The sequence below is a fragment of the Felis catus genome, chromosome B1 (genome assembly GCF_018350175.1).
Source record: "Felis catus isolate Fca126 chromosome B1, F.catus_Fca126_mat1.0, whole genome shotgun sequence".
Taxonomy (NCBI): domain Eukaryota; kingdom Metazoa; phylum Chordata; class Mammalia; order Carnivora; family Felidae; genus Felis; species Felis catus.
In genome coordinates, this window is record NC_058371.1 from 43,401,356 (window position 1) to 43,421,968 (window position 20,613).

The window sequence follows — 20,613 nt, forward strand, 5'->3', positions numbered from 1 at the left end:
GACGCTTCTTCAAAGAAGACATCCAGATGGCCAACTGGCACATGAAAAAATGCTCCACATCACTCATCATCAGGGAAATGCAAATCAAAACCACAATGAGATACCACCTGATACCTGTCAGAATGGCTAACATTAACAACTCAGGCAACAACAGATGTTGGCGAGGATGCGGAGAAAGAGGATCTCTTTTGCATTGTTGGTGGGAATGCAAGCTGGTGCAGCCACTCTGGAAAACAGTATGGAGGTTCCTCCAAAAACTAAAAATAGAACTACCCTACAGCCCAGCAATTGCACTACTAAGCATTTATCCAAGGGATAAAGGTGTACTGTTTTGAAAGGGCACATGCACCCCCATGTTTATAGCGGTGCTATCAACAATAGCCGAAGTATGGAAAGAGCCCAAATGTCCATTGATGGATGAATGGATAAAGAAGAAGTGGTATGTATATACAATGGAGTATTACTCGGCAATCAAAAAGAATGAAATCTTGCCATTTGTAACTACATGGATGGAACTGGAGGGTATTAAGGTAAGTGAAATTAGTCAGAGAAAGACAAAACTCATATGACTTCACTCATATGAGGACTTTAGGAGACAAAACAGATGAACATAAGGGACAGGAAATAAAAATAATATAAAAACAGGGAGGGGGACAAAACAGAAGAAACTCATAAATACGGAGAACAAACTGAGGGTTACTGGAGGGGTTGTGGTGGGGGGATGGGCTAAATGGGTAAGGGGCATTAAGGAATCTACTTCTGAAATCATTGTTGCACTATATGCTAACTAACTTGGATGTAAATTTTAAAATATAAAAAAGAAAATTTAAAAAAAAATCTCTACAGAATATATTATAATGAAATAACAAGTCTTGGGACAAGAAGAAAATGTAGAGGCTTTTGTTAGGCAGAATTCTAGAGGTGGCTTACTAAGTTCCCCATACCTTGGTTATTCAAATATTCTTCAAAGTACTGAAAAGATTTCCCAGCTCCAAATCCGTTGACCTTAAAAAACAAAGTTTATTTTTGGTGGGCCTGACTCAATCAGATGAGCCCCTCAAAAGTAGAGTATTCTGGGGGCACCTGGGTGGCTCAGTTGGTGAGGCATCTGACTCTTAGTTTTGGCTCAGGTCATGATCTCACAGTGTGTGGGTTCAAGCCCGACATCAGACTCTGCAGTGACAGTGCAGAGACTGCTTGGGATTCTCTCTCTCCCTCTCTCTGCCCATCCCCTGCTCTCTCTTTCTCTCTCTCTCTCAAAATAAATAAATAAACTTAAAAAAAAAGTATTCTGCTGGTGGCAGAAAAGGAAGTAAGAGAGAGTCAAAGCCTAAGGAACAGTTCAACGCCCTTTTTCTTTGAAAATTAAGGGAGGTACGTGAGAAATAATGCAGGCAGACTCTAGGAATAGGGAGGGACCCTTAGCAGACAGCAAGCAAGTAAATAGGTACCTCAGACCTACAGTTGCAAGAAATTAGATTCTGCTTACAACCTGAATGAGTTAGGAACATAGCCTGGCCTTCAGGCCTTACAGTCAGTCTTGTGAAAACCCAGCCAAATCCACCTGGATTTCTAACTTACAGAACTTTGACATAACAAATAAATATTGTCTTAAGTCACTAGGGTGTGGTAATATGTTATGCAGCAATATAAATACAACAGATAAACTACAGATAAATTCCTATTAGCCATTAAGGAATAAATAAATAAACACACTAAGAGAAGATTTATCATCATCTTCTAGCAGTAAATGCCAGACTACAATGACATATCTTCAAATAGTCAAGGCAAAATAACTCTCAAATTAAAAGTTCACACTTCATAGACTCTTATTCAAGAATGAAAATAAAGATAATTTCAGGTGGGTAAGATAAATAACTTACTACACAGAGACTCACTGATGGAAATTCTAAGAGATGTACTTCACCAAAAGGGAGATTGAACATAAAAAGATGGAGTGAAATTCAAAAAAGAATAGTGAGCAAATAAAGTGGTAAACATGTAGTGAAATCCTGGTATGTTTTGACTAAATACAACAATGACAATGATGACTTGTTTGCAGGAGGTTAAAATTCAGGAGTAACTAAATATCAAATAATAATAATAAGAGTGAATAAAAGATTATAGGGTTAAATGGGCTAAGATGTTCTTAGAAAACTGTAAATGCTCATTATAGCTGAAGTTAACATTTAATATCAAAAATTAAATAATAATACAATTCAATCATTAAATAATATCACTAAAAGAATAAAATTAGAACATGTAATGACTAAATTAATAGAAGGAAAGAAAAAACAATGAAAGTACAATTGATACAATAGAGTACAAGAAAGTAGAAAAATAAAATACTGGAAAAGTATGAAATATAGAACAAAAAATAATAAAGTGGCAGAATTTAGTCAGCAGACATGCAAGTATATACACATATTAAATTCAACTATTGAGAAACTCTTGAGATTACATATGTTTAAGCTCCATTGGCAGGTTGTTTTTAAGAAACCACCTTAAATAAAAGATTGAAAGCAAAAGAATTGAAAAATTGTATCATATAAATCTAACAAATAGAATGTTCACACAGCAATTATAGAACAGTGAGGGCTGAATTTATGGGTAATAAACACTAATGGGGGACAAAATACTAACAGCACAGTTAGGTTAATATAATTAGTTCTTCCCAATCCATAATTATTATAGATTTTACCTGAGCTCAGTCATGTACAATCTATGAAATGTCAGGTATCTGCTTGTTTATTTACCCAAGCAATACATGAATACAACACAAGTTGGGCTATTTCTAGGCACTATACAGCCTTTTTCTTTACTAATTATGTACATCCTATTTCTGACTAGAGTTGGCTATTTTAGTCCTTGTTTTCTCAGAGTAGGCTTCCAATAACATTTATTAAATGAATAATAGACTAATTTACTAGAAATTAAATTGCTATATATATTAGTAGCCTGGTTTTCAGCGCATTACTTTACTAATTGCAGCTGTTCAAACAGTATCTAAAAATTATGAATTATTAACTCATTCTTAATTTACAACATATATTTTAAGATGCCTTTTAATTTACTTACCTGCTAGCATATGTGTGAGTGCTGCCTTCTAACCTGGATATTTAAAAAAATGGAAAATTGTGTCTCATGTTAGTCCTAAGAAAGTCTTGCCAACTACATGAATAAAAGTCAGACCATCTTATAAACAGTTTTACCTCTCTTACAAGACTAGTTACCAATAAAGAAAATAATGTTCGAGGTCACTGAACAAAGATAGAAAAAAATAATACTCTTATTTACCCATATACCTCATCCACAAAGAGTGCAAATTTCAAATCCCACAGTGAGGAGACTATCAAATAGGCACAAATTGCTTTTTCCTTATTGCTTCTGAGTACAGAATACAGATTTGACCCTGAATGCCTGATTCTGACCTTCATGCCCCAACCTTTAACTTTTATTCATTGATTTAAAAAAAAATTCTACATTTGTGAATTAAAAAAACAACAACAACAACAACAACCATACTGACTTCTAGACAGTCTGGCAGAGTGAGGTGGCAGGGCAATTTCCTTCCCCTTTCCTTCCAATCCTCATAACAGAGGAATTGCTGAAAAAAATAATGCAAACATTTAACACATAACTGAGATTAACAACAAGAAAAGACTTCTCCCAGTGCTAACAAAAATGAAGAAACTGAGAGTTCAAACGGTAAACAGGAGCTAATACTGAATAATTTCAGGGGTATCTAAACCAGTAATAACACCTTTGGGGCTAGAGATTTAATAGCTCTTTCTTAAGAAGGAGTTCAAGACCTTTGCCTCATGGTGGGAAAACCATGAGTTCCTTAATTAAACCTGAGAGCCATGAAGAGCCATATCACCAATGAAACAGGAATAATAAAAATTCTGACTAGTGGACTTGGGAATGCTGGAGGGAAATGAGGATATGAAGATGGGGAAAAAATGTATCATTGAAAGAAGTAGGAATCCAAGCCTTTGAAAAGTATAATTTTAGGACCCCAGTTCACACTCCTACAAATTCTTGAACAATTACACGGCAATTATTTTAAATATTTTTGCTTGATAAAAGAAGCAAAAGTGAAACAATCCACATGTATTTTTCTTCAACACAAACATGCAGAATTCTCACAGGAAAACAAAAGACATTGAAGATCAGAGTCTGATTACAAACCACTGAAAGCTAATGTGAACATCCACAGCAAAACAATGAATTCACACACCAAAAACCATTAACGATTAAAAACCTTTAATGTAATAATATTCAAAATCTCCATAGAGATCTTTGCAAGAATAGAATCCATAAATCCAGAACAGGACAGTGATGGCAGAAGAAATGGTAAAGTGAAATAAAAAAATCTAACACAATGTGAGATGTTGAGACAAATACAAAAGTATGGTTACAGACTATAAAGGCATACTTCTAATTCTGACCAAAATGTAGTAACAGACTTGATTTATCCTCCTGCCTAAAATAACTGAAAATATGGACAAAATATATGAAACCGTGATTTTCAGACATTAAATATTAGGCAGCACAGGACAGTGATCTCTGATAGAGGGGAATAAAAAAGGTGAGACCTACTGATTGACCCTTCTTACTGCCTGGTGAGAGTTTTCAGCCTATAGCACATCCAGGGGGACCCAGACAAAGCCCAGAAATCTCCCTGAGTTGAGCTATTAGAATTGGGAGTCTTGGGAGGCCACGGCAGCTAGAATTCACAGGGAAAACTCCAGAAAGGGAAAGAGCTGTACACAGAGAGCTCCTGAGACCTGTGGAAGATCCCTCGTGCGTCTTCTGCAAAGTACTGATTATTGAACACACATAAGGAAACTACCTAAGCCAGAGAAATATTATTTGAAATTGAGCAATCTTTTGTGTTCACATAGGGACAGGAAAAGCTTGTGTTCCCACCACCTGAGTTTCAAACTATTATGCTATGGAGAATTGGGTAGAGTTACTCAAAAGGGTATTGCCTCAGTAGTGGTGACTGTTTTGATCCCACTTAACAAAGCATTAAAAACAATGCTGTTAGACCAATTGGATATTCTTACACAGAAAACAACCACTTTATCCATACCTTTAACCCATACAAAAGTTAATTCAAATCATATATAGGCCTAAATGCAAAACCTAAAACTATAAAACTTTAGAAGAAAATTTTTATGAATTTTGGTTAGGCAAATATTTCCTAGACACAAAACCAAAAACATGATATATAAAAGAAGAAATTGATACATTGGATTTCATCAAAATTTAAACTTTTTGTTCTTTGAAAGGATAAAAAAAATAAGTCTTAGACTACTCCTAATCTACATATTTGCAAATCATATATATATATATATATATATATATATACATATATATATATATATATATATATATATATATAATAAGACATATCCAGAATATATACAGAACACTCAGAATGCAATCATAAGAAAACAACTCATTTAAGAATGACCACAAGATCTGAACTCAGGAATAAAAAAGATAAGCCAACCAAAAAATGGAGCCTTCCAGCTGGAACCACCATCTTCCATAGTTTTTCAAAATGACCAACACAAAGGGAAAGAGGAGTGGCACCAGCTATACATTCTTTGTGCCTTTTAGAAAACATGGAGTTGTTCTTTGGCCACACATGTGAATCTACAATTAATGTATTTATAGACATCAAGGGAATGGGCACAGTTCAAAACAGAATGTCCCACAAATGTTAACATGGCAAAATTGAGTCTACAATGTACCTAGCATGCTATGATTAAGGGCAAAATTCATGCCAAGAGAATTAATGCACCCAATGAGCATATCAGGCACTCTAAAAGCTGAGAAAGCCTCCTGAAACGCGTGAAGGAAAATGGTCAGAGAAAGAAGGAAGCCAAAAAGAAACGTACGTGGGTTCCACTGAAGCACCAATCTGCTCCACCCAGAGGAGCACATTTTGTGAGAATCAACTGAAAGGAGCCTGAGCTGTTGGAACCCATTCCCTATGAAATCATGGCACAATAGGTACAAAAAAAAATAAGTAAAAGACTTCTAAACTGTAAGTTAATTAATTAATTACTTAATTTTAAAAAGGGCCAAAGATTTGCACAGACACTTCTCCAAAAAAGTACATATAACAACAAAAAAAACACATGAAACAACTGACAATTTCGTTAGTCATTAGAGAAATGTGAATTAAAATCACAATGAGATGCCACTACACACTATCAGAATTGTTAAAATTTTAAAAATAAATATGTTACCATATCAAGTGTCAGGAAGAATGTGGAGGAACTAGAATTCTCACATTCTAGTGGCTGGAATATAAGATGGTGCAACTGCTTTGAAAAACAACTCAGCACTTTCTTTAGAAGTCAAATATATCTACCATATTGCCCTACCATTTTATCTTGGGTATTAACCCAAGAAAAAGAAAGCACATATTCCCAGAAATTTGCATATAAATGTCCATAGTGGCTTTACTTATAATAAGCTAAAATATGGAAACAACCCAAACATATATCAACCAATGAATGGATAAACAAATTATGCTGTATTTGCACAACTGAATACCTATCAGCAATAAAAAAAGAAGTACTGACATACATCAGAACATGAATGAATTGCAAAATAATTACAGTGAGTGGAATAAACCAGACAAAAATAAAGAGCACATACTGTAGGATTCCATTTATATAAAATTCTAGAAAGTGCATATTAAACTATACTGACAGAAAGCAGTTCAGCAGTAGTCTGAGGATAAAGGAGATGGAAGAGGCAGGAGTGGAGATTACCAAGGAACACAAGGAAGCTTTTGGGCATGACAGATATCTTCATAACCTTGATTGTGGTGATGGTTTCATGAGTTTCATGGGTGTTACTTTTCAAACTATCAAAACATACCAGATTATGCACTTAAAGCATATGCAATTTACTGTATATCAATTATACCTCAATAATCTGTATATTTATAAAAAGAACAAGCACATAACAACATGGATGAATCTCAAATGCATTATCCTGAGGGAAAGAAGACAGACTCAAAAGACTACATACTGTACAATTCCATTTATACAAAGTTCTGGAATAGGCAAAACTACAGCAAAAAAGACAGATCTGTTAGTGAGAGGAGCAGGAGGTGGAGTTAAGGGAATTTGTGGGGTAATGGAATTGTTCTGCATTTTATTGCAGTCATGGCATGCATATGGATTTGTTACTATGTATTTGTTAAACTCAGAGAATCACACACACTAAGAATATTAATTTTACTATATGTAAAGCATAGCTCAGTTTTTAAAAGCCTCATTCTAGTGTCAAAAGGATAGAAAAAAATGGAGGAGGAAGTGGAGGAGAAGGTGATTAATGAAGAGAAGGAAAACAACCATCATCATCACCACCACCATGAATGTCAGAATAGAAAACCCTAAAATATAGGACTTGCAGAAAGATAAGAGAGGTAAGAGTCAATTATTGAAGAGATCATTGAGAATTTTCTAAAATTGAAGAAAAACTTTATAATTAAAGATTATGCTGAGTTCAGAGCTGGATAAATAAAAACAAATTCATCACAACAGGTAATAATTTAATAACATAAGACTTTGGACAGAAGAATACTTGGGAACCTAACTTAAAGAAGAAATACAGTTTAAGCATAAGGTAAAAATAAATTAAGTCGGCAACAGACATCAACAACAGTACATGCCAGAATTCAATGGCATATCACAAGAGGGCTTACAGAAATAATTGTTCGCCTATAATTCTATACCCATACAAGAGTGAAAATGAAATAAAGCCATTTTCAGGCATGTAAGTCAAACAGATTACCACACATAGACAATCACTCTTATAACTACTAAAATTTGTACTTCCTAAAAATAAAATCAAACCTTGCATGAAAAAAGCAGGATTCCAAAATAATGGTGATGATTGTGGTATCACAAATGATGTGATTAAATTTCATAATACTATACACACACACACAAACACACACACACACACACACACACACACATCATATATATGATGATATATGAAGCATATAAGCATAACAAACTCCACTGGTGTCTTCCATATAAAGGCCGTTTACAAGATACCTACTAAAAACAAAGAAAGATTGAGAATAAAGGATGAGAAAAGACATACTAGGTAAGCCTAAATATCAAAGATCATGTCGGCATAGCAATATAAAACAGTGAGAATAAAATTTAAGATAAAATTATTAATGATAAAAATATAATATGCCAAGAAATCACAACTAAACTGAACATTATGCATTTAGTCACTTCCTCAGAATATATAAAGCAGAAGTGTCAACAATCAGAAGGAAAGCCATGAAATATTGAAAAACTTTATGGGGAAGGGGGGGAATGCCAACACGTGAAAAAATGATTTGAAACAACATAATTAAAAAGTTTGTTTTCAAAATTAAAACAACAAACATGTTATGTCACAATAATTGAAGCATACATACAATCATACAAAAATTGACTTTCATTCTGGTTCCAAAATTTAAGAATAAATCATAGAAACAAGTCTCCCAAAAAGGTAATGAAATTGGAAAATATTTTTTCAGCAATATAAATCAATCTATAATTGGAAGCTAAAGACTACAATTTATTCATAATTTAAACAAGAAATCATACTACAAGTTTCTAACTTTTTGAACTCAATGTCAACTGTACATTAAAAACTGAGTATGTCTCCCTCTCTGCCTCTATCCTGCTCACACTGTCTCTCTCTCTCTCTCTCTCTCTCTCTCTCTCTCTCTCTCTCTCAAAAATAAAACTTAAAAACTGAAGAGTGTACATGAAATCATATAAAGGGGAAAGTTTTAGCTTTAAAAGTATATGTTGGAAATAAAAAAATGTTGAAAATTAGTTTTTAAGAAAAGCATTAGACTCAAGAAAGCTAAAATTAAAATAGAGCAAAGATAAACAGAGTAGAAAGGAGGAAACGAACAAAACTTAGGGATAGTAAACACTAAGGAAATATAGAGATCTCAACAAAACCAAAAGTTGTATTTTTCAAATTATCAATAAAGTAGAAAAACCTCTGAGAAAACTGCTCATGAAAAATAAAAAGGGAAAAAGAAACACATAAGCAAAATCAGAAGAGGAAACAAATCTATACAGTGTAAATATTTAAAATTATATATAATTCCAAATAATAAAATATTAATATATAATTCCAGATATGGCACATGGATACAGCCATATGTAAGCAAAAATATTTAATACCTATCAACTTTCAGTGTAGAGGCTGTTCTCTGCAGAGAGGGAGATAATACTAGAAGGGGATTCCAGCCGTAAATGCAATAGTTTATCTCATAAAAGAAACAAGAAAAATATTAACATTTGTTTATTTCCACTGGTGGGCAAATGAGTATGTCACCATGTTCTCTGATTTTGTGTTTGAATTACTTTTTTTTAAAAAATTAAAATATGCTACAGGCTAAATTATAAACTTGCTGAATACCTTACCCAGAGAATATTTTTAAAGTTATTTCTTAGATGAAACAGCAACAAAACCTGAAATATGTCATCTGTGATAAGGACTAGAAGGGTGCCTGGGTGGCTCAGTCAGTTAAGCCTCCCACTTTGGCTCAGGTCATGATCTCATGGTTTGTGAGTCCAAGCCCTCCATCAGGCTCTCTGCTGTCAGCGCAGAACCCACTTTGGATTCTCTATCTCCCTCTTCCTCTGCCATGCACTCCCTCTCTCTCTCTCAAAAATAAGTGAACATTAAAGAAAAAGGACTAGAAATCTGAATTTCTAATAAATATTTCTGGTGCTTCTCCCGTAGGTAACACAGATCACAATTTGAGAACCACTTAAGTATTTGAAAGCAATACATAGGGATACATTTGAGTTTTTCCTCTGTTAATTTCCAAGGCAATGACTTTGGCAAATTATTTAAACTACACTCCCAAATTTTTGCATCTTTAAAGTGGGGATATTCAAAACGATCTCACACAACTGAATGAGATATTTATGTAGTACTCAAAATCCCTGCAAGATGTAAAGTATAGTTGCTGCTCATGATACTGCCTTATATATGGCTAGAGTCAAATGGTACTAAAGTTTAACTTCAGAACACAAATTCAATTTACTCGCTACTCAAGGATTCCTCTTCCTTGGTGAACCACTTTTTTGAACTCTTCCATGAAACAATGGCTATTATGGTTGCTATGATGAGAATAGGCAAAGCAATGTAGAAACCTAGAAGCCACCGGTTCTTTTCAGCCTTCCTAAAAGCTCTTTCCATGATTAAACCTAAAATAGAAATACATTAAAAATCAGAGCCAAAAAATTAAACCATCTACTTTTATTTTCAAGTTGCAGCAAACCAATTTTTGTTGTTATTCAAGAAACATGGAAAAATAATAATATAATTATATAATACTTAGAACTCTCTCTATAACCTCTCATTCTAAAACATTATAAAACAAGTTCCAGGAAATTCCAACGTATTCTACATCATACAGCAGCTGTAGCAAAATCTCACTATAGCACTCTAAGTTGGACCAAAAACTTCAACAATATATAAAGTGGGATCATGTAATTGCAAGGTTATCCAACAAATTTACAATATAGTCTAAAGGAAAAGTCAATGACATCAGTAAATAAAAATTTTAAAAGATACTGTCAGTTTCAATCATGATTTTGAGAGTTAATATTGGAAGAGCAAGATTAAGAAGATATATTTGGTTTTCATTTCTTGAAAATAAGCCTATTTACCTTTTAATTGCAAATATTGACCTCTAGGTGATAGAAATCTAACTTTGTTTTTGTGAAGATAAGCATTTTGATAATTTATTAACTGAATACGTAAAGATATTAGATACTTGCCCTGTTTCTCAGGCAAACTAGAAGCTTCTCTGCCACGCGTTTCACAAAATGGAGGCCGGTAGCCTTCAAAACAATGGCACGTTTTATTGGAAGTGCACACCTAGGATCATTTTAAAAAACTCAAATGATCATTTAAAACTATTTTCTCGTGAAAAATAAAATTATCAGATGGATCATCAAGCTTACTTTTGCATTTTGATCTAGTGTAATTTTATTTATTTACAGAGATAATCTTACAAATCAAATAGTTTGGTTTCTAATGCACACACAAACACACCCACAAATAGTTGGGTTTTTTTAAGCTACAGAGGCTGACAGTATTTGCATTGAGAAAAATTTTAATATTTCAAATATTCACCTGAAAACTTAGTTTTCAATTTCAGAAACACACCCTCAAATTCTAATGAAAATAAGACCTTTCTAGTGGTGTCCTGGAGCCACGTAGTATCGTTCCAGAGCTGAATGTGCACATCTCTTCCTATCTCCAAGTTCAGTGACATGCCATAGCTTGAAGTATTTGCAGTTGCAAATGAGCACCTTCCCAACTGCCCTACTCCAGGATTGGGTTGTGTTTTGTTTGCTTGATTTTTAATCCAAGGGATTTTGTACTTCAAGAGGCCATCAGATACTTAGGTTAGGAACTGATGGTTTCTTAAATAAATAAATAAATAAATAAATAAATAAATAGTAAACACCTTTATGGTACTTACTAGGTGTGTGTCTCTATTGTGAACACTTTCTATAGATTTATTTATTAAATCCTCACAACAGCCCTGTGAGGTTGGGACTATTATTATTCCCACTTTATAGACGAAGACCCTGAGGCATAGATATTTAACTTGTCAAAGTCAAATGGCTAGTAAGTGATGGAACAAGGATTTAAACTTATGAGATCTGGTTTCAGAGACCTTGACCTTGCCCATTTGCTATGTTACCTCTCAAAATAATATAAAACATCTCTCAGTTTCTAAGATCTCAGTTTAACAACTTGGATCTAATCCCATGGCTTAAATGTATATGGGGGTGGAAGTGTTGTGTTGAGGGTATCCATTACCCCAGCTTTTGTCACACCACCTTTAAGCTGTTTGAGTTTGTGTGTGTGTGTGTGTGTGTGTGTGTGTGTGTGTTTGTGTATTTTTATGCTGAAATACTTCACAGAAGTGAACTTGTCCTTCTTAGGAGATACGTGTTGTCAGTTTGTCCTAATATTGTATTGTTATTTTTGGATCACTTGGTTAAGTTGCTGTCTTCCAGGTTTTTCCACATGCATCCATTTGTAATTAATAAGTAATTTGTGAGGAGATAGTTGTTAGATTATGTAAGTATCTGGGTCCTCATAAAACTTTCACCCACTAGTTTGAGCATCCATTCATAACTATTTTACTCCATTATTCCTTCTATATTGATTACACTATAAGGAAGAATTTTCTTTTATCTCCATTTATTTATTCAGTTATTGCTATCAATAATATATAATTGATATGGTCAGATGATCAATAACAAGAATGCCAAGACCACTCAATGGGAAGTCTTATCAACAGATGAGGCTGGAAGAACTGGATATCCAATGCAAAAGAATGAAATTAGACCTTTATGTACAAAAATTAACTCAAAATGGATTAAAGGCCTAACTATAAGACCTAAGACTATAAAACTCCTAGAAGCAAACACAGTGAAAAAGCTTCATGACACGGACTTCACAATCATTTCTTGGACTAAAAGCACACACAACAAAAATAAAAATTGATAAATGGGTCTACAACAAACTTAAAAACTTTTGTGCATCAAAGGACACAATCAACAGTGAAAAGGTAATCTACAGAACAGGAGAAAAGATTTGTAAGTCATATATCTGATAACAAATTAACATCAGGAATATGCAACAAACTTACACAATTCAACAATAATTTTTAAAATTGGATAATTTAAATGGGCAAAGGACTTGAATAGAAATTTCTGCAAATATGATATACAAATGGCCAATAAGAATATAAATAGATGCTCAACATCACTAGTCATAAGACAAATGCAAATGAAAATCACAATGATACCAAACTACATCCATCAGGATTACTACTTAAAAAAAAATCACAAACAACAAGTGTTGGTGAAGATGTGTTGGAATCCTTGAACACTGTTGATAGGATTGTAAAACCGTGAAAATGAAAAACAGTATTGGAAGTTGTTTTTAAAAAAAAAGAGAGAGAGAATGACAATATGATCCAGTAGTCCCACTTCTGAGTACATATTTAAAAGAACTAAAAGCAGAGTGTCAACGTGAAATTTTCACACCTATGATCCCAGAAGTATTATTCACAAGAGCCAAGAGGTGTAAACAACCCAAATGTCCATCAACAGATTACTACATTAACAAAATGTGGTACATACATACAAGGGAATATTATTCAGTCTTAAAAAGGAAGGCAATTCCATCACATGCTACAACATGGATGAACATTGAGGAAATTATGGTTAACTGAAATGAGCCATAAATGAAAGACAAATACTGTATTACTCCACTTATGTGAGGTATCTAAAGTAGTCAAATTCATCAAAACAGAAACTAGAATGGGGGTTTGCAGGGCTGTTGGAATAAGAGAAAAAAGTTATCACTTAATTGTTTGCAATATTGTGATTTGTAAGAAATATGTACTTGTTCATTCAGATGATCAAAACATATTTCTCTAATGTATTTGGTCTTCACCCACAATTCTTGGCTTACACCTCCCAAAACCCTTAGAATTACCTGTGTTGAGAGAGAGATAAAGGTGTCTTTTGTTATGTGAAATAAGTAAGTTTTGAAGTCACCTAAGAATGGGAGCTGGTTTCCAGTGGAATCCATGTGATTCCAGGTGCCTGTGCCAATCTTCAGGGAGGAAAGAGGGCTAGAGGTTGAATCAATCACAATGGCTGATGATTTAATCAGTTGTGCCTATGTAATGAATCCTTCACAAAAAAAGAAAAAGAAAAAAAAGGATAGGTTTCAAAGAGCTTCTGGGCTGGTAAACATGTAGAGATTTGAGGACAGTGTGCATCCAGAGAGTGGCATGGGAGCTCTGCACCCTTTCCCTATATCTTGCCCTATTCATCTCCTCCACCTGGTTGTACCTGAGTTATATCCTTTTATAATAAAAAAGTAATCTGGTAAGCAAAATGCTTCTCCAAGTTCTGTGAGCCACTCTAGCAAATTAATTGAGGGAATTTTGGGAACCTCTGATTTATAGCCAATCAGGCTGGGGGCCGAGATGGCAGAGCAGCAGGGAACTTTTTTGCCTCTCTCATCCTTGAACTGCAGCTAGATCAGCGCCAAACCATCTTGCATACCTAGAAAACTGATTTGAGGATTAACACAACAGTCTGCACAACTTGAACCACAGAACTCAGCAGGTATGCAGCGTGGAGACGTAAAATAGGGGAGAGAGAAGCCATGGAGGGTAAGGAGCTATTTTTGCTTGTGGAGAGAAGATGGAGACAGGGGGGAGAGTACAGGAAAAGCACTACCCCTGAAAGCAGCTGGAGAGAAACAGAAAGAGTGTACTGAACAAAAAAGGGAGAAAGGAAAAAAGGGAAGGGAGAAAGGAGAGGATTTAAATTCCATTAACACACTATAAACAGGGAGTGCAGAGTCCGAAACTCTGCAGCTTGATACCTGGCAGAGCTCTGATGGGAAGGGTGAATCCCCAGGAGCAGACAATGAGGTCCGAGGGGTCCTCAGGCCACAAGGGGAGTGGCAGTACCCCTACTGAGAGGACATCTGGTAGAGGCTGTGTGGCCTCCCTACAAGGCAAAGTTCCCAGCAGACCCCAGAGAACAGCCACATTTGCTTGTGTTGGAACAAGGACATTAAGGGTAAAGCCTGGAACCAGATAGCTGTTGTGATTCACCACAACCTCTGAAATGCTGCTGCTATATAATTGCACAAACTTTTTCTGGGGCAGGCAGACACCTGGCCACAGTCTCTGGGCTATGCAGCAGCACAGTCATGTACACGTACCAGATGGTGGGCCAGCACCTGGCCATTGCATGGTGAGACTCTCCCAGAGAGGTTCTGAGCGGGTCAAAGCCGCAGGGCCCTCAGAAGTAAGGGATTTGGAAACACAGCCCCATCTGAGATAAAACTCAGGAGGGAGGTGCCTCCTGGCAGATTGACCGCTTGGTCACAGAGAGCATAGAGGCAGGGAGTGGATGAAAGCAGGAGACAAAGGAGGGGTGCTTGATTGCCAGTGGGTGAGAGCACAGAGTTCTGATACTAGAGGCTAGGTAGCTGGGTGACGCCATTTTTAACCCCTCCCGTGCATGCGCATACATGCCTACGTGCACCACAACAATCCACCCCAATAAACTAAGCAGCACCGTCTAGTGGAGAAGGAAGCTGCTACACCAAGCCCTGCCCAAATGGGTCAACTGCACTCTAGAGGAACACCACAAATCTCTCAGCCTGCTTAGTTTATGGACTATAAACGGCCTCATAGTTTGGCTTCTAGGGAAAATTGGGTGTAATTTCAATCATATTTCATTCTGTTTGCTGGTACATCTATTCAATTTTTTTTCTTTTTCTTTGCTTATTCTTTGTGGGAGATGCAAGAGAGAAGCATCAAAGGAAAAGACTTCAAAAGGGAAGGGCTGGAGAAGGTGCAAGGCCTTAGGATATGTTTACATAGCTGACCGAGGCTGTGGCTGGTAAGGAATGCCTAGAGCCATTAACATTGTCCAGGGCCAGATCCTCCTTCACACCTGACCCTTCCTAGTGTTATAGAAACCAATTAACTCAAAATTCAACCTTAAAAAGCTAAACCATTAGATTGATTAACACACTTGCTTAGCTGACTTTATGCACGTAGTCTTTAGCAATTATGCTAATAAAAAGACGCTGCATTCTGGAGTTGGGGCCTCATTCCGACTTGAGTATGAGAACCTTCACTTAACTGCAATTTGTTTGCAGACTCATCTTTTGCAACTCCAGCCATACTCCCTGCAACAATTCTTGAATACAGAAAGAGAAAAAAATTTATTTTTATTTTCTGTTTTTATAAAAAATATTTTAATTTTTTTCTAGTATATTTTTTACTTTTGTAAATTTTAAATCCTATTTACTTTCATCATTTCATTTTGTTCTATTTTACTGCATTCATTTTTTTAAATTTTCAAACATTTTCCTTTTTCTTTCCCTTTTTTCTCTATTCTGTCAAGCTTCTTTCAACAGCCAGACCAAAACATACCTAGGAGCTCACATCCTTCCTTTGATTTTTTGTGTTGTTTTTAATTTTTTAGTTTTAATTTATTTTTTATTTTATTAATTCTTTTTCTTTCTTCAAAATGACAAAATGAAGGAATTCACCCCAAAAGAAAGAATAGGAACAAATGACAGCCAGGGACTTAATCAACACAGATACAAACAAGATGTCTGAATCAAAATGTAGAATCACAATAAGAATACTAGCTGGGGTTGAAAATAGAATAGAATCCCTTTCTGTGGAGGTAAAAGAAGTAAAAGCTAGTCAGGATGAAATTAAAAATGTTGTAACTGAGCTTAAATAGATAACACGGCGGCAAGGATGGGTAAAGCAGAGCAGCGAATCAGCAATATAGACGACAAACTTATGGAGAATAATGAAGTAGAAAAAAGAGGGAATACTGGTTCATGGTTTTTTTTTTCAATCCTTTTAAATCTTCTTCCTTCAATTTAAATAGTTTCTATTGGTTTATCTTTAAATTTACTGATATCTTCTATTGTGTCTGTTGAGCAGTTAATCCCATTGATGGAATTTTTCATTTCAGTTATATTTTCCCATCTCTAGAAATTATATCTCCCATTCTCTTATTATTATGTTAATATTTTTTAACTCCATGAGAATATTTATAGTCCATGGGGGAGGGGAAGAAAAAAAAAAAGAGGTTAGAGAGGGAGGGAGCCAAAACATAAGAGACTCTTAAAAACTGAGAACAAACTGAGGGTTGATGGGGGATGGGAGGGAGGGGGGGTGAGTGATGGGTATTGAGGAGGGCACCTTTTGGGATGAGCACTGGGTGTTGTATGGAAACCAATTTGACAATAAATTTCATATTAAAAAAAAAGTTCCTATCAGGTAATTATATCATTTTAAACATTTCAGGGTACATTTTTATTGACTAATTTTTTTCTCCTTATAGGTTACATAATTCTCTTTCTTGGCATATTTCCTTATTTTTAAGAATTTTATGCAGGATATTATTGATATTGTAGAATATATAGATTTTATAGTTTCCCTTTAAAGATTGCTATACCTTGTGCTGGGAGACAGTTAAATTACCTGCAAAGCAGTTTGATAAGGATTATTTTTAAGTTTTGATAGGGCAGATTTAGAATATCCTTTTCTCTAGGGCTAACTTACTGCTACTGTTGCTAGTAAAACAACGACTTTTCTGAGGTCTCCAGTGACTGTTCCAAGTTTTCTACAGTTTAGTAAGTTATATAAACAGAAATGAATGTGCAAATATTATTAACTTCCCTACACATTAAATGTAATAGGGAAAGATCCCCATAAGCCATACAGAGAAAGACAGATACCATATGGTTTCACTCTTATGTGGATCCTGAGAAACTTAACAGAAACCCATGGGGGAGGGGAAGGAAAAAAAAAGAGGCTAGAGTGGAAGACAGCCAAAGCATAAGAGCCTCCTAAAAACTGAGAACAAACTGAGGGTTGATGGGGGGTGGGAGGGAAGGGAGGGTGGGTGATGGGTATTGAGGAGGGCACCTTTTGGGATGAACATTGGGTGTTATATGGAAACCAATTTGACAATAAACTTCATATATTGAAAAAAAATAGGGAAATATCCCTAATCACACTAAAAACAAACAATGGAATATGAAGAAATAATTTTAACAAAGTATATTCAACATCACATGAAGAAAACCACAAAACTTTCCCAATATTATAACAAAGATTTGAATAAATAATCCAAGAGAGAATAGTTAGAAAACTTGACATATCTAATATTAATTTGTAATTGTTTTTTACCAATTGCTATAAAACATAAAATAGTATTATACTATTGTGAGAATAGTCAGGTCAATAAATAAGACAGCCATTATACATATTAGACAAATGATAATATACACAGCACCACATCTTAGACACCACATGGAAATTAGAAGCTTAGTGGGAAAAAGGTAGGAATAGTTTTCTTTCTTTCTTTTTTTTAATTAAAATATATCTATCAGGAGCACCTGGTGACTCAGTTGGTTAAGCATCCAACTCCTGATTTTGGCTGTCATGATCTCACAATTTGTGAGATTGAGCCCAATGTCGGGCTTTGAGTTGAGAGCATGGAGCCTGCTTGGGATTCTCTCTTACCCTCTCACATCCCCTAAAATAAATAAATAAACATTAAAATATATCTATCAAGATGAGGTTACAATTATAATTCTCTTATTGTTTTTTTAAATGAGAGGGTTTTTTAAGCTTATTTATTTTGAGAGAGAAGAGGGAGAAAGTGGGGGAGAAGCAGAAAGAGAGGGAGAGAACCCCAAGCAGGCTCCACACTGTCAGCATGGAGCCCAACATAGGGCTGGAAATCACGAACCATGAGATCATGACCTGAGCTCAAATCAAGAGTTGGATGCTTAACCAACTGAGCCACCTAGGTATTCTGAGGCTATAATTCTTTTATATGACAACCATAACACCAAACCAAATATTTCAACTATACAAACACAATACACATACAACACATACAACATATTTTAGGTTTCTATTCTTTAAAATAGTATTTGAAAAATTTTTTTAGAATAAATTGAACTTAGCACTGGATGTATAAATAAGGTTTTTTTAAGATTCATCAGTATCAAGAGTCAGTCAACATGGCAGAGAAGTAGGGGGACCCAAAGTTCCCTCATCCCTCAAGCACAGCAGTATTGAGGCCAGAAGACTGGAAATTCCAGGAATCTGGGCAATGGAGTGACAGAAACATCTCTAGGGGCCCACAGGGACAACTTGGTGGGCCATAGGTGGATGATTGCGAACCAGGAGAGAGAAAAAGGGCAGTATAGGCATGGAGGGGAGGGATCCCCTTCTGTGGAGAGACAAAAGTAATAGAAAGAGAGGTTGTGGAAGTGTAGGATTGTATTTGGACAAGAGGAAAACCACAAACCAAGGAATGGAAAAAACAGAGAAAGAACCAATTTCTAACTGTGAGGCTTTCTCCGCCCTACTCAAGCACCTGGGGAGGAGGGGAACCAGCCTTGGTTCCATAGCTAGCTCCCAGGTGCAGTTGGAGAGAGCAATCCTCTCCCTTGAGTGCTGTGGGAAGAAGGCAAACAGCCATTCAAAAGACAAAAGACCCTGCAGGCCCCTGCCACACAGAGGACCTTTGTAACAGTACCCGGAGTGACAGTACACTGGAACTGGGACACATGGAGTGGGATCCTTTAAGACACAGGGGTTTGAATCCCAGCCGAGTGCCAGGGAAGTGCAGGAAATGGTGGAGCGGACATAGTGGCCCACTTGCGCCCAGTCAGCACTGTGAGGAACTAGAGGCCATTAGTCAGTGGGCTGGGAAGAGTGGCACTTCTCTGGAACCAGGGTGCATGGAGTGGGATCCTTTCAGACATCGAGGTTTGAATCCCAGTCAAGCACCTAGGAAGTTCAGGAGACTGTGGAGTAGAACAAAACCAGCCTGCTCCTGCCCATGTGGCACTGTGAGGATGATCTGAACAGATTGGTTTGGGACCCCTGGTCCAGGGAGGAGAGACTGGGGTGTCACCATTTTTCTCCCCATCACCAACAAAGCAGGGTTTCAGGGAACAGACAGTGGGTGCACAGTGGAGGCAGGACCTGTCTACACCAAACCATGCCTCTCTGTTCCTGGTAACTATGTATCTAACAGAGCAGGACTGACACTGACCAAACCAGACAGTCCCTCCTCCAGACCAGCGCAGGCACTGGTTCCAAGGCACCATCAAATATCAAGTATCGAGTGGTTTTACATTCTCTGATTTGGCTCTTGGTCAATTCTTATTTGTGTGTGTGTGCGTGTGTGTGTGTGTGTGTGCGCGCGTGTGTGTGTGTGTATGTGTGTGTGTGTGTGTGTGTGTGTGTTCTTCCTTTTATTCCTCTTATTTCTTCCATTCTCTAGTCTGATTGTTCTGTTTGTTGGTTTGTTTAAGCAGACATTTTGAATCTATTCCTTTTATACCTCTTCTGTATCTCCTTATTTATGTTCCTCTTTCTCTCTATGGACTAAGCCCTATAGTTTCTCTGATTCTCTGCCTGGTCAATTTTTTGTTTGTTTTCCTTTACCCCACCTCAGTAATTTCTCTCTTTCTATGGGACAAGGCCTCTTCCACCACCACCACCCTTTTTAAAAAAATTTTTTCCAGGGGTACTTCAACAAATCAAAGCACATGTGGTGGAAGGACCAAACCACCACTACAAGTAGGGAGATAAAGCAACCAGAGTCTCAACAACAGACAGCATGAAACACACTCCAAAAATACCTCCTGAAGGGCCAGACCCTGGACAGCATTATGACCCCTTTTTAATATAGTAGTGCTTGCAGGAGCAGGACTCATAGCAAACTATTAAAACACAAAAGGGACAGAAAACTAGTCAATATTATGAAACAGAAGAATTCTCCTCAAAAGAAATTCCAGGAAGAAGTGACAGCTAGAGAATTGCTCAAAACAGATATAAACAATATAACTGAGCAAAAATTTAGAATAATAGTCATAAGATTAATTGCTGGGCTTGAAAAAGCATAGAAGACAGCAGAGAATCTATTA

The 20,613-nt window shown here is 36.1% G+C and overlaps 1 protein-coding gene across 18 annotated transcripts in view; it reads right to left on the minus strand.

The window, feature by feature from the left end:
• Window positions 1–20,613, minus strand: part of ADAM32 (ADAM metallopeptidase domain 32) — a 177,254-nt gene that overhangs the window by 16,055 nt on the left and 140,586 nt on the right. For 8 of the 18 annotated variants that reach the window (XM_019828534.3, XM_045055534.1, XM_045055540.1 and 5 more), the window contains 3 exons: window positions 10,851–10,950; window positions 10,112–10,274; window positions 3,079–3,111 (listed from right to left, as the gene is read on the minus strand). The exons of 2 other annotated variants lie outside the window; for them this stretch is intronic. In XM_019828534.3, the coding sequence (XP_019684093.1) occupies window positions 3,079–3,111; window positions 10,112–10,274; window positions 10,851–10,950 (296 nt within the window). Of the gene's footprint in view, window positions 1–944; window positions 1,006–3,078; window positions 3,112–10,111; window positions 10,275–10,849; window positions 10,951–13,658; window positions 13,797–14,372; window positions 15,834–20,613 lie in introns of those variants that run through there. 8 more of the 18 variants (XM_045055536.1, XM_019828535.3, XM_045055535.1 and 5 more) reach the window with 6 other exon arrangements.